This window comes from Vipera ursinii (assembly GCF_947247035.1).
Source record: "Vipera ursinii genome assembly, chromosome: 2".
In the NCBI taxonomy this organism is placed as follows: domain Eukaryota; kingdom Metazoa; phylum Chordata; class Lepidosauria; order Squamata; family Viperidae; genus Vipera; species Vipera ursinii.
Genome location: NC_139513.1, coordinates 30,081,332 through 30,096,656, shown reverse-complemented (window position 1 = coordinate 30,096,656; position 15,325 = coordinate 30,081,332). Strand labels below are relative to the sequence as shown.

At 42.6% G+C, this 15,325-nt stretch overlaps 1 protein-coding gene across 1 annotated transcript in view; it reads left to right on the top strand.

Annotated features, from left to right (window-relative positions):
- FHIT (fragile histidine triad diadenosine triphosphatase) overlaps positions 1-15,325 on the top strand; it is a 985,611-nt gene that overhangs the window by 682,810 nt on the left and 287,476 nt on the right. Inside the window, exons 3-4 of the mRNA XM_083356103.1 lie at positions 11,698-11,843; positions 14,709-14,738. Of these exons, the coding sequence (XP_083212229.1) occupies positions 11,698-11,843; positions 14,709-14,738 (176 nt within the window). The remainder of the gene's footprint in view (positions 1-11,697; positions 11,844-14,708; positions 14,739-15,325) is intronic.

Genomic DNA, 15,325 nt, shown 5'->3' with positions numbered 1-15,325 from the left:
AAACAATATGGAAGGTGAATTGAGGAGTCCTTTGTGCACCCTGAGCTTGATTGTTTTCTTGCAGACATTTCATTATCCCAGCTAGTTAACATTATTGGTGCTAGTAGGAAGAGTAGTTTCCTCTCAGTTTATATTCTAGTGGCTTGCCCTGTTAGCATTGCTGGTTTCTACCAAGCTCAGGGAGGACCAAAGACCCCCCCTCATTTTAACCCTGAACTACAAATATTCTCTTCTATCAGAATGTGAACTGTAGGATAATGGACAATTCATAAATTTCATAAAAGCTCCCAAACCCCCACCCCAAATTGTCCCATTGAAATTTGGAAGCACATCATAACATAATTACAACTCATAATAAAATATCATTCAGTTTTAAGGTTATTTTAATTATTGAAATTATAATGTTCTTTTATTGGTTATTGTATGGTTGGTTCAGAGATTGAGGATATATCACAATGAATACATTAAGTAAGTAAAAATCCCTCTCTGAGAGAGATGGGTGGTTCAAAAATGTAAAAAATAAATACATTAAAATAAAATAAACAATTTTTAATTTCTCACAGACCTCAGGGCACAGTTGGTTGGAATTTCAAGGGCTTAAACAGGGAGGGCAGAAATATCCAGAAATCTTGTTAAGTTGTTGAGGCCCAGTCAGCCACCCATGTTTATAAATGATAATACTGGTGAACAGTTTTAGTGATGGATGAGTTGCTGTCAGGGCCTCAAAACCAAGCACAGTTCTTTATTGTTCCACACCTATAGATAGAATCTTGCCAGAATAAAGCACTCTACTGCCTACATAAATCATATACTTTGGGAACTTTGAGAGAGACTATCTTCATCCCCTTCCTCTCACACAAACTATCTGAACTGAGCTGTCTCTTATTCCTCTGAAATTCATTCCCTCCCTCCTGGGAATCCAGACCAATACAACCCAACACTTCTGCACAGAAAGTTGGAAGTCTGAATTGCTGACTTTAACATCGCTGGTGAGTTATAGGGGGCCAGAGCAACACCACTGTAAACATACTGAAACCTTTCTTGTTCTGATGCCATGGCAATTTGTGTAGACAAGCATGAAATTAGTTCCGGCAGAAGGAAAATAACATGATAGATTGAAAGAATGCCAGGTAGTAGAAAAAGGCAGATGGGCCTTTATTTGTCTGACAGAATATTGACTATTTGATCCATCCACTTCCCAAGATTTAGGCTCAGTTAGTGATTTGCTTCACTCAAGAGCAGAGAATAGGCTGGCTCCTATAAAATAACTTCCTCATTGTGGCATCAGTGTATTATTATCTATTGAGGGTTTTAGTTTTTCTTTGGTATGTAGCTTGTATTAAAGTCATGACAGTCTTTATCTCTTTCCACTGAAGAAAAAAAAGGCAAAGAAATTATGCCCTACAGTGATTCATTCATTCATTCATTCATTCATTCATTCATTCATTCATTCATTCATTCATTCATTTTCATTCATTCATCCAGTCATTTCATTTGCTACATTTCCCTTCTTTGCCATTTTTTCTTTTTAGCTGCTTACAACCATTAAAAAGGACACAGGTATAAAACAAAATACAATTAAAATTAATCTGCAAACCAATTATTGACAGTAAAGAGCTTGGCAAGAGATGTGCATGTACCATATTTCTACATAGTGGGGGAATTTAAGTCAAAAGTATCTTCTTAGGGAGTGTATTTCCTAGTCTAGAGGCCATGATACATGCAGAATACATGTAGGGCTATATGTAATGGTGTGCGGGAAAGACCTTGGGAGATGGGATAAAGAGATGCCACAGAGGGAACAGCCAGATAAGAGACAGCATAGCCTTCAGCTGGATAGTGGAAGGGACAAGAAGCCCAGAAGGGATTGCCTCTAGTTTCTCAGACTTTAAAGGCAATGCTGGGAGAATTGTACTTTCAGACTTGCAAGATTGATGTCAGCTTTACCAGGTAGACCAGACAGGAAACTCAACCAGATAAACTAATTCTACTTTATTGTAAAAGTACATTAAAAGAATCCTGCAAATCTGAAAGTATCATTCTCCCACTGTCTCTTTTAAAGCACAAGAAATGCTTATTTAAAATGTGCAGAGAAAGGTAACACTGTGGATCTTGAGCTTCTTTGGAGGTTCTTGCAGGGGAGCGCAGGTATCGTATACCCTTGACCGAAGATCAGTACACTCCTTCAATCTGGGATGGTCGTCTTCTTCCACCGAGCGCGCAGCTTTGGAAGGGATGCACATGGAGCGGTGAGGGAGGAAGGGGACAGCCAGATCAATGGGGTGACAGATGTCGCAGCCAGATTGCCCTCACATAGAGAGAAAGGAATGTGATATGTAATTTTGAATATATATTAGCAAGAAGAAGGCTACTGAGTGATTAATTAACATATTGTTTATGATAATTAACTATTATCTATTATCATTTGTTAAACTATAGGGACGCGGTGGCTTAGTGGGTTAGGACGCTGAGCTTGTTGATCAGATGGTCGGCAGTTTGGCGGGTCAAATCTCGAGTGCCGCTTAACAGAGTGAGCACCTGTTACTCGTCCCAGCTTCTGCCAACCTAGCAGTTCGAAAGCATGTAAAAATGCAAGTAGAAAAATAGGGACCACTATGGTGGGAAGGTAACAACATTCCGTGCGCCTTTGGCATCTAATCATGCCGGCCAAATGACCACGGAGATGTCCTCGGACAAGCACTGGCTCTTCGGCTTTGAAACGGAGATGAGCACTGGCCCCTAGAGTTGGAAATGACTAACACACATGTGCAGAGAACTTTTACCTTTACTATTGTTGTTTGTTAAACACATGAACCCAGACATTGTGCTGTTTGCTAAATATTGGGAATGTTATTTGGAAAAACCTCACCCCAACCCCAACTGTAATCCTAACCCAAATCCCAACCCCAACCCTAACCCCACCATATTCCTAACCCTATAAAAACTAATAAAATCTATACAAAAGAAAAAAAGAAAAAGAAAGGTAACACTGTGGATCTGGCAATATAGGCATCCGTAGGGAGGGCAAACAAGAGCAAGTGACACCTTGTGCATCACAACAGCATTGCTCAAAGGGCATGAAAGAGGCCTTCTTTGAGGGAGATGGGCAGTCTAAATATGTGAAAAATCAATCAATCAATCAATATATATGATTTTGCACAATGATGTCATAGTGCTTTTGATGTACAGTATGTCAGTATTAAATTATATTTAAGGGAAATTGCTGAGTGGTTTTAATTGCAAACCCTGTATTGATACTACTTTGCTTCACCTGTCAGAGATATAAAATAGATCTGGTATGTGACAGTCCCAAATTACACTTTACAATTTATATATATCAAAGAAATGAGAAGCAAAGATATTCCTTTAGACCCAAACTCTGTCTGTGCTCTCTGCATTTTACATCAGACAGATTAGGCATCTGGTATATAGAGAGTGAAAGGGATGCAGTGGCTCAGTGGGTTAGGACGCTGAGCTTGTTGATCAGAAGGTCGGCAGTTTGGCGGGTCGAATCCCAAGTGCCGCGTAGCAGAGTGAGCGCCTGTTCCTTGTCCCAGCTTCTGCCAACCTAGCAGTTCAAAAGCACGTAAAAATGCAAGTAGAAAAATAGGGACCACTACGGTGGGAAGGTAACAGCGTTCCGTGAGCCTTTGGCGTCTAGTCATGCCGGCCACATGACCACGGAGACGTCCTCGGACAAGTGCTGGCTCTTTGTCTTTGAAACGGAGATGAGCACTGGCCCCTAGAGTTGGAAACGACTAGCACACATGTGCGGGGGAACCTTTACCTTTACCTTATATAGAGAGTACAATGGAGCTTTTCAGTAATGATTATAGACAAAGCTAAAGATAGGATCAGCTCCTCATACCCTTCTTTTTTATTGCTTAAAATACGCACTGTTTTTCCAGTATTTTTCACAGTGGTTTCAGAAATCTTTAACAATGATATTTGTCTGATGAAATTTAATGAGAATCCCCAGGCCTGCCATTTTAAATTGGGTTATAGCTAGTAACCCTGAAGCCTGACCATTACAGCCCAGAAGAAAAGGGGACACCATGTATGAGATGAAGTAATGCTGTTGGTTTTTTTTTAATACTGAAAAAAAACACCTTATCTTTGAGAAATCTCTCTTGCTTTTCTCATGCCCTTGTAACCCTGAGAATGTGATAGAAACCTACAGAAAGTACTGAAGCTATAAGGAAGCTTTAAAAATGGGGGGAAATGGTACCAATCAGTTTTGCTAAACTCTGACATCCTGGAGATATTGCCTGGATCTCTAAGGACGGCAAGGCAATCAGAACTGAAATTAATTAATAATTGACTGGAAATTAAGTATCCACTGACTTTTCTGCCTCCTCATTATTTTTTTTCCAGGGCCGTTCTTGATTCAGCCCGTACGTAAAATCAAAACACATTTTTGGCATTTGCATTGTAAGAGGAGAATATATTTTAGAATGCATGCTTTTTAATGATCTAGTACTGAAAAGTATTTCTATTTTAGTGTGACTTTTTTTGTGCCAAAGGAAGTGGGGGAAAGTACAGGAAAAGAATACAGTGACCCATGAAAAGGTGGGGTGGGGGTTTGGCTTCCAAAAGAAACAAGGGACCTTTTGGCTATCTTCTTATTTTCTTTGACACTCTGAAAGCCATATGACATTTGAAATGGGTGAACATTAATTCTAGTCCTACTTGGGGATGTTAATGGTCTGGAGTATTAATATCAAAGGAGACTATTTTTAATATAATTTTTAATTTTAATCCCATTTATATCCCGCCCTTCTCCAAAGACTCAGGGCGGCTTACAAGCTTAGCAGTAGCCTATGAAGCAACTAGGACAGAATTCCATAGGACATTTAAAAAAAGTAAAAAGAAAGTAAAAGTGAATGTTAGGCACAGTTTTGCTGGGGGTTAAATGTAAAGATATTCTCCATGTGTAAATGGTTGACTGACCCATAGTAATAATAAAGCAGTGCTTCAGAAGAACGGAAATTATCTAAATTTCTCAAACACTCACAGGCAAATGCTTCCTATCTTTTCTTTTGAAAAAAATGAACTTGGATTAAACCAACGTGCCTCTACCCAGTTTTTGCCTTGACGCCCCTCCCCCTTTTTTTTAATGAAGAAAATTAATTGGTTTTCTTATTTCTTTATACCTGCTGTAGAAATCAAGGCTCACTGCAACATCCCTGTTTTCCCTTTGGGCTCCTGGCTCAGCCGGCGGCATCATTTATGAAGGCATTTTCTGCACCCTCCTGGAAAGACTAGCAAATAAATGAGTGGAACTTATTAAGCCCTGCAGTTCCTTCTACTCCAGGCAGACGAATAGGCAACAGAATCCAAAAGGGAATCCCAGCAGAAAATAGATGTGCTGTTTCCTAATCTCGCTTTGATTGAACGTATTTCCATCAATCGGCTCCTTTATGAAACAGCTGTGGCCTTGTTATTCTGAAATAAGTCCTATTGTGTAGATTGCTTTTTACTAGATCGGGTGGGGAACCATGTCTCTTTTATGACTTGTGGACTTCATCCCCCAGAATTACTGAGCCATCTTGCTACCATTTCCCAATTCTGGGAGTTGAAGCCCACAAGTCATAAAAGAGCCATAGTTCCCCACCCTTCTTTTAACCACATATAGCAATGAGTTCAGGAGGACTTAGTTTCCTAAGGGAAACTCAGGATTGGGCTAAAATGTAAAGCTGGAAAGAGGTCTTAATGCACTCAATATGACTGAAGTAGCCGAAGGACCACTCAGGACGACAGGCTAGTTAATTTAAGGGTTTATTTAGAGCAAGGCAAACAGAGAATAACATCGCCGGCTTTTATAGCCGGCAGCTGTCAGCGAGGGCCAATCAGGAGTGTTCATTTTGGCGCTGCGTCAATCCGGACCAATCCGCGTCGTCTTCTCTTGACAGCTTAGGTTTCCGCATGGTCCGGTGTTTTGACAGCTGCGAGCTGTCAGCGGCGGCACCTGCGCTGTATGGGGGAACTTTGACAGCTGTCAAAGTTCCCGCGTGTTTTTCTGTCAGATTTGCTTTTCCTCACATATACTGTTTAATCACATCTAACTTAACTGTTTACATATATAATACACCCCTTACCCCTCCCCTGGAGCATTTTCTCCCCCTCTGTCATTGGAACCTGCCCACTAGTAGTCCTTTAGGTAGGTGGGGGCCCTTCGGTTTCTGGTGGAACGACGTGGAAGTGGGGCGTTGTCAGGTTCGGCCGGTGGTGCGTTTCTTTGCTCCTCTTCCTCTTGGTTTGGTAGTATTTCTGGTAGGGGTGGCGGGTCGGGTTTCGCCGTTTGGGGATCTGGTGTGTATGGCGGTTGTCTGGGTCTGAGTTGGTCGATATGGCGGCGTAGGTTGCCCTGAGTTTGTGTGGAAATTAGGTAAGAAATGGGTCCTGTTTGTTGTAGCACTGTCCCTTGGACCCATTTGTTTTTATCGGAGTATGATCGTGCCCATATCATTTGCCCCGGTTTGAATGTGCGGATGGGGGGGGTTTGTTCGTTTTCTTCCGGATATGTGTCAGGATGCAGTCTGTCAAGCCGTGTTATCAGCCTCCTCCCCCATCTTAGTTCCACCGGTGATTTGCCAGTTGTTGTGCATGGAGTTGTGTGTTGTGACATTAGGAATTGGCTGAGTCGCCTTTGCCAATTCCCTTTGACGAACTTTTTTAAAGCTTCTTTTGTGGAGCGTACCATAATTTCAGCCATCCCGTTACTTGATGGGTGGAAGGGCGCAGACGTGACCAGCCTAATACAATTCTTCATAGTGAATATCTGAAATTCACGAGAAGTGAATTGAGGGCCATTGTCTGAAACTATGGTATCTGGGAGGCCGTGTGTGGCGAATATTTTTCTTAGGGCTTGTATAGTGGCTCCTGACGTTGTTTTCTTAAGGGGGGTGACTTCTAACCATTTAGAATAACTGTCCACTACAATTAGGAAACTCTGTCCCTGGATGGGTCCTGCAAAGTCTAAATGTATTTGTGACCATGGGTTTTTTGTTGTTTCCCATTTGTGGATTGGCGCCTGGGGTGGCTCGTTCCGGGTCGCTTGACAGGTATAGCACCCTCCCACATATCTTTCTATTTCTTTATCTATGCCTGGACACCATACATAACTTCTAGCCATCGCTTTCATCTTGACAATGCCAGGATGTCCTTCATGTAAAATGTGTAATGTTTGGCTTGTGTTCTGCTGTGGTATTATGACCCGATTTCCCCACAGTAGGCATCCCCTATGAGTGGATATTTCATTTTTCCTGCTAAAATATGGCTGGAATTGGGGGTGTGGGTTTTGTGCTGGCCACCCTGTTGTGGCCCATTTGAGAATCCTGCTAAGTATTTTGTCTGTAGCTGAGTTTTTGGCTATAATGTTTGCGGACAGGGGACAATCTGGAAGTTGAGAGATTGCTAAAATCTGTCCAGCTGGGGCTGGATCTGAGTCCTTGGTTTGAATGGGCAGTCTGCTGAGGCAGTCTGCGTGTCCTAATTCCTTCCCCGGTTTATGTATTAACTGGTAGGAATAGGCTGATAGGAATGTGGACCACCGTAGAATTCTTGGAGAGAGAATCTGTGGTGTAGTTTTATTCCACGTGAATATGCCCAGAAGGGGTTTGTGATCTGTAAATATAGTAAAGGGCCTCCCATAAAGGTAGTCGTGAAATTTTTTAACTCCTGCGACTATTGCTAGGGCTTCTCTGTCTATTTGAGCGTAATTTCTTTCTGCTTTAGACAGAGTACGTGAATAAAAGGCTATGGGTCTTTGTGTACCATCCTTGAATACATGACTTAACACTGCCCCAATTCCATAGGGAGATGCATCACAAGCGATGCATATTGGGGTTTCTTCTCTGAAAAGGGTGATCGTTGAGCTGTGGCAGATAATCTTTTTTAATGATTGGAAACTATTCTCATGTATTTTGGTCCAGGACCAAACTGTTCCCTTGTCCAGGAGCCTATGCAGAGGCTCCGCGATAGTGGCTTTATGGGGAAGGAAGGCATGGTAAAAGTTTAATAATCCTAAAAAAGCTTGGAGCTCTTGTTTATTCTTTGGACTTGGTGCTGTTTGAATAGCCTTTAGTTTTTCTGTGGTGGGGTGGATGCCTTGGCCGTCTATTTTGTACCCTAGGAATTCTGTGGATGTGACTCCAATAGAGCACTTTTCCCGTTTCAGCTTGAGGCCGGCTTCTCTGAGCCGGCTTAGCACAGCTGACAGCCTGTCAGCTAAGTTTGCTTCGTTTTCTCCGGCGATGAGAACATCGTCGAAATAGGGGCAGACCCCGGGTATTCCTTTCAGGGTTTTCTCCATGATACCCTGAAAGATACCCGGGGCCGCCGATATGCCGAATTGGAGCCTTTTCACTTTAAAGGCACCGCGGTGGGTGACAATTGTCTGGGCTTCCGCCGTGTCATTAGTGACAGGCAGTTGCAAATATGCTTGCGTGAGATCAAGTTTGGCAAAAATGGCGCCAGAGCGGATAGAAGCAAATACGTCCCTTACTGCTGGCACCGGGTAAGCGTGGGGACTGAGGGCTAGGTTGAGGGTCGCTTTATAGTCCGCACATAATCTCACTTCCCCGTTAGGTTTAATAGGGGTGACTATAGGGGTCTCCCAGCTTCCCCCTTCCGTTGGTTCGAGCACCCCAAGACCTATGAGGCGATCGAGCTCGTTTTCAATTTTTTCTTTAAGGGCAAAGGGTACTCTCCTAGCTCTTATCTTAATGGGTTGGATTGCTGGGTTTAATTGTAAAGAGATGGGGGAACCGGTGTATTTCCCTAACGTGCCATCGAAGACGTCTGCATACTTGTTGCAAACGGCTTCTAGGCTGGGTGATTGAATTGTATTTACCCCCGTTATGGCGATTCCTAGCGGCTCGAACCAGTTTAACCCTATCAGGTCGGTGCGGTTCCCTGGCGTAACTAGGACTTCTAAGGGACCCTTGAACTCTTTGTACTGCACCGTAACCTTAGCCCTCCCTTCCAGAGGAATGGGGGTTTTCTGGAAGTCAGCTAGGTGGACCTGGGTTTGCCTCAGGGGAATTTTTTCCTTTCCCTGTTGACAGATCTCCTGATAAGTTTTAAGCGAAATTAAGGAGACTGCGGACCCTGAATCCACTTCCATGAGGCAGGGCACCCCCTGAATTCTTACCCTGATCTTAACCTTTGAACTTAGGCTATTTACCCTGTCAATTGTTTCTACCAGGGGCCCTGGTGGTTTTTCTCTGCTGGCCTGGGTAGCTGGCCTACCTGGGGAGTTTGCCTCCAAATCATTGATGCTGTCACTCCCCTTGCTGCGGCACACCAGTTTGATGTGGCCGGTCTTCCCGCAATTGTGGCACTTAGCGTTCCTAAACCGGCAGCTTCCTCGGGCATGGTTGCCCCCGCAGCTGGCACAGGCTCGAAACGCGGTGGTGGCGGAGGGGGGTTCCTTGACCTTCGGCGATCTGAAGCGTCGCCTCTCCTCGGTTGCCTGCGTTCCATTCTGCGTTGCAGGGCTTCTCCGTCGGTGAAATCCACCGACTCTTCGCTGTCGCTGAGGAAGGCGCTGTCTTGGAAGACGGTCTCTGGGCTCTTGGGGGTCGTGGTAGTCGGCTTCTTCTTGTGGCTGTGTTCGTAGGCCATGATTTCTCTGGTCAGCTCGGCCAGGCTCATGTCGGGTTTGGCTGTCAGCTTCTTCTGCAGCCTCTCGTCCCTCAGCCCGATCACCACCTGGTCTCTGATTCGATCCTCCAGGTCGGGAAAACAGCAGTTCCGCGCGGCGTGCCTGACCCCAGCGATGAACTCGTTGGTGGGCTCGTCTGGCCGCTGTTTCTTCTGGGCAAATTGGACCCGCCAGTACAGTTCTGAGCGAGCCGGCATATAGTACTTGTTCAGCTGGTCCACCAGGTCCGCGTAGGAGACCTCGGTGATGGGCACCGGGCTGAACAGGCCCACGGCAGCATCATACACGGGAGGTCCGCTGATGTATAGTAGCGCGGCGGCCTTTGCTCTGTCGTCAGTGATTTTACTGACGAGGAGGAATCCCTCGACCTGGCCTAGGTGTGATTGCCATCTCTCGGGATGGCGGGTATCGAATTCCCTCACACGTCCGAAGTTTGCCATGTTGTCCGGTCCTGGGTCGCTCCTATGGAAGTTAAAACTTCCAGTGACAGCTCTTGCCGGGAACTCTCTTCCTCGGCCGTGACTTCAGCTCAGGAGCGATCCCACCTTCGTCGCCAGTGAAGTAGCCGATGGACCACTCAGGACGACAGGCTAGTTAATTTAAGGGTTTATTTAGAGCAAGGCAAACAGAGAATAACATCGCCGGCTTTTATAGCCGGCAGCTGTCAGCGAGGGCCAATCAGGAGTGTTCATTTTGGCGCCGCGTCAATCCGGACCAATCCGCGTCGTCTTCTCTTGACAGCTTAGGTTTCCGCATGGTCCGGTGTTTTGACAGCTGCGAGCTGTCAGCGGCGGCGCCTGCACTGTACGGGGGAACTTTGACAGCTGTCAAAGTTCCCGCGTGTTTTTCTGTCAGATTTGCTTTTCCTCACGTATACTGTTTAATCACATCTAACTTAACTGTTTACATATATAATACAATGACTTTCTTTGGAGGTGATGTGAAAATCTTATATAGGCTTACTTGGATAATGTCCAAGGGTCTGACTAAAAATTGCTCCCAAGTAAATATATAATTCATGGCACAAGTAAATGCTTAAGACAGCAAATGTGTTTGGAAAATTCTGCTTGAGGTATCGTAGCCAGTATTCTGCGTTCCAGGAATTTTACTTATTAAGTTCCAAAAAATTTCAAAGGGAAGGTGTCCCAGGGATCCTAAGAGTTTATGGAGCTGCTTGTAGTCTAAGTACTCTGTTTATTGATTATGCCAATCAAATTACTGATTACAATCCAAAAGAAAGCTAAATGAGCCTAGATCAACATAAATTATGGTTCTGGCTGTGGAAGTGATGCAGTACATAAAGAGTTGCCCCCAGCTTTTAACAGTGCAATTATTTGACTCTCAATCTCAATTTATTCAGCCTAGACCAGTAAATTAGATTTAAGATCAGCTTTATACATTTATGTTATATTTTCTCAGGAATGTCTCCATGACAGTGAAAGCTTGTGCAAGGGTGTTCAACTGTACTTCAGTATATGCATATTCATATGTGATTGTCTTTTTTTCCCTTCAGGGCTCAAACAGATACTGCATTTCAGAAAGAACTGTGCAAATGATCTAAAAATCTGGGTTTTTTTTCTGACTCATTTACACTGTGATCCTATATATAGTTAACCAGATAAAGAAATCTCATGGTACTCAGTGGAATTTACCTCTGAGGAGATGTGCATTCAATTACATTGGCAGCACCTTTTATACAATTTGAAAACTATGAAATGGAGTTTTATCCAAAACATTTGACAGCTAGTGTATATATCTTCTTTCCCTAACTTCTGGATGTTCTTTTCTTTCTAACTTGCAAATAAATCTTGTTATCCTGGGGCTATTTTTGCAATAAAGGAGGAGAAAGTTTATTCAGTGAGAAAGTCAAGCATTTAAAAATGTATAATCCCTTCCTTCCTTCTTTTCATATTTCGAATTTTATTGAAGAACAGGTTCTCTTCTACATATTTTTGTGGAACTGAGTATCTTATATTTTTTCTAATGGATTGCTGCAGTTCAAAGTTGTTCCTTAACTTTGTATAAACCAGATGTTCTCATTTGCCCTCTCCGCCTTGTGGAGCGTTTCCGGGACTTATATCCCGAAGAAGTGGCTGATTTATTTCGCACAACACAAGCAGTTGGCAATGTCGTCGAGCAACATTTTGGAGGAACGTCGCTCACCATTTCAGTTCAGGTTAGTACTAGTACTGTGATTTGATTACAGCCCAAAATTATTTACCTTGTCCTTGTATAAGTAATTATACAAAAGCTCCCAAAATAGAGTTTTTAAGGTTTATAATACCAAAAATAGTACTTAAGGTATCTACCTGCAATTTCTTGTGTGAAGTGGGCTTCGCTATAGCAACATCAACTTAAAAGTCAATACGGTAGCTAGCTTAGATTTTTTTTCTTTTTCTAAAAAAAACACCTCCTCAGTAATTAATTTAATGTCCTCTGAGGCAATTCTCTAAATGCCCTGAGAGAGAGAAGAATGCATGCAGTGAATAGTTTTTGCACATTTGCAGAAATACCTTTCAAGAGTTAGAAACCATACCACAATAATGTACTGCAACATTCATACAGGATTCCAGGCTTACCTGGAGTCACCAAGGCTGAGCAACCTGCAATCCTCAAAATCCAATAAATCAGCTTTGAACATGCTAGTCCATGTTGGTATACTAAAATAAACAAAGAGCTCAAAAAAAAAAAAGAAAAGAAAAGATAGTTGCTATAATTCATTGCAGAGATTTCTTAATTTGCGAGACAGAAAGGAAGAACTAGAAGGATGGGGGTGGTGAGTTTCCCTTTTGCTGTTCTCTTGCCATCAACAACAATATTTTAATGCTACTCCTACTTTTACATGACATCACTCAGGATGAATTGAGTGAGAACAGGAGGGCTGTCATCTTCTCCTTGGATTGACCATCACCAAGGAAGAAGGCAAGCAGCCTTAAGACCTGGAGAAAAAGTCTGACTTAAGCTGCTTCTCAGATGTCAATTCCTATTCCTGAAATTTTTAAGTTAGTGCTCTCAAGTGCCTTTGACTTGGTTAATGTCCTCCCAATACTGAGATTTTGTCCCTCGTCCCAGTGCATAAATTCTGTCACGGAACATTGCAAGAGTGAATTTGGAAATGAAAATATGCCATTGAAGTCTCTGGTAGTAAGCAACTCAGATCAACTCATGCCATCTTCCTGAAGTTACTTTGGCTGGAGCTTCAGAGAACATGTTCCTATTAAAGAGCAAGTTAGCCTTACCGTGGCTTTGGTGTACAATTTGTATTGCCTCTTCTCCAGAGTGACTGAACTGGTCCCTCATCCATACATTTCAGGTAGCTCCTTTTGTTGTTGTTGTTAGCTGCGAAGTCGTGTCTGACCCATCGCGACCCTATGGACAACGTTCCTCCAGGCCTTCCTGTCCTTTTAGTCTTCCATAAATAAATGGAGGCTGATAACCCAAAGTATGCCTTGAAGAACCATCCTTCATGGCATTCAGGAAACCCATGTACATGAACTTTGCTGAAATTTCTGTGACGAAATCCATGCACAAAATAATGGAAAATCAGGGTTGTACATGAAGAAACGGAGGCTTTCAGGACATGGTGATTTAGTTACATGGAAATAGGACCCTGAACATGATCAAGGTGGTTATCTATAAAATCCCACATGGCTTGGGGCCAGGGTACCTGAAGGATCACCTTTTTTCAAAAAAATGTCTACCTGTCCAACTAGTTCAAATAGAATGGACATGTTGCACATCTCGTCAACCAAAGAATTTCAGTTGGCAGGAACCAGAAGGCAAGAACATTCCTCCTTTCAGAATGACCCCAACCCTGTTAGCCTTTTAGTCATACAGATTTCATGTATATGGGTTCCTCGAATGCCATGAAGGATGATTCTAGTCACTTCTGATCACTAATCTCCATGGAAGACCGGGGTGATGAATGTGCCAATGTGCCAATGTGCCAATGTGCCAATCCTGACTCTATTGCTAACAGGCCAAATATCTTGTTCTGGTGTATGCCAAATTGAATGTTTTAAATGTTTTCTTTACTGGCTTTACTCTTTTTATTGTTTTAAAATGTTTGAATTACATTTGAATTCATTTAAATACACTTAAATACAATCAAAATTTTAATTGTAATAGATTTTCTGAACTGTAGGCCATTTGGAGTCATTGACTGAGATGGGTGACCATATAGATTGAACATAGAAATAAATAAATAATAAACATCCATAAAGATGGAATACTTGTCTCTCTAATGTAACTTGGCTTCTTTGTTCTTCGTGTACCCTTTATTTGATAGCTATAAAGCAGGCATGTCAAACTGCCAGCCCACGGGCCAGATGCATCACGCTGAAACCATGCCCACCCTATTGCTGGCAATGGGGAAAAAGTTCCGATATGTCACGTGACGTCACGTGACATCACGAGTTCGACATGCCTGCTATAAAGCATATCCTGACTGAACAGGATAATGAAGTTCCATATATTAATTTTAATCTTGGATTTAAGTATAAATAAGCTTTTTGAGCTGCCCACAGAATGTGGGTCTTCTACAAAAAGCTTATTTATCCTCCCACGAAGTGGATAAGTTTGTTTAGCTTCTGGGACACAGCTGTGAATGAATGGGTTGCATTGCTTACCTCAGACCTTTTGTTAAAATCATATTAAACCGAGAATGGTATCCTGCTGTATTGTGTCTGCCAAAAATGACTCTTTTTTTAAACAGTCCCCATAAATCTTGATGAGCACCAACATTATTAAGAGCATCTGTGATCTGAGCTGGGGAGGGCCAAGAGGAACAAATGCGCCAGAACTTTTTCTTCTCTGTGCCATCATTTCCCATTTGATTTGGCCCTGAAATAGAAAGGTGTCTTCTCCCAAGTACTTCGGTGCCAGATCATCCCCACAAGAGTGCTATAAATTAATGCACAATGAAATTAGACTTAAATTATTAATGGGCAATTTTTTTGAATGCCCAGAAGAATCTTGTTGGCTGTTATTATCTAATTCTCTCCCCTCACTTTCCTTTCCTCTCTTCTACTTCTTCCCACAGGATGGTCCTGAAGCTGGGCAGACTGTGAAGGTGAGTGCTTTTTTTATTATGCAGAGTACCAATTAATAAGAAGCAATTATATGAATGAATAAAACCAGTCAGCTGCGGCACGTTGCTGCGTTGCTGTTTTATCCTTGAAGCCAGAGGATCCCTCAGTCGTTAGTATCAGTAAATATATTGATTGAAATGGGATGGCACAATATGCTTACAGCTCACCTCGTTTCCTAACTGTTGTCATTTAACCTTACCTCTTGGCCACTAGTCTGTGGAGTCCTTCTATCTTGTATATACAGGTGAAACTCGAAAAATTAGAATATCGTGCAAAAGTTCATTTATTTCAGTAATGCAACTTTAAAGGGGAAACTAATATATGAGATAGACTCATTACATGAAAAGCAAGATAGTTCAAGCTGTGATTTGTCATAATTGTGATGATTGTGGCTTACAGCTCATGAAAACCCCAAATCCATAATCTCAGAAAATCAGAATATTGTGAAAAGGTGCAATATTCTAGGCTCAAAGTGTCCCACTCTAATCAGCTAATTAAGTCATAACACCTGCAAAGCGTTCCTGAGCCTTTAAATGGTCTCTCAGTCTGGTTTAGTAGGAATCACAAT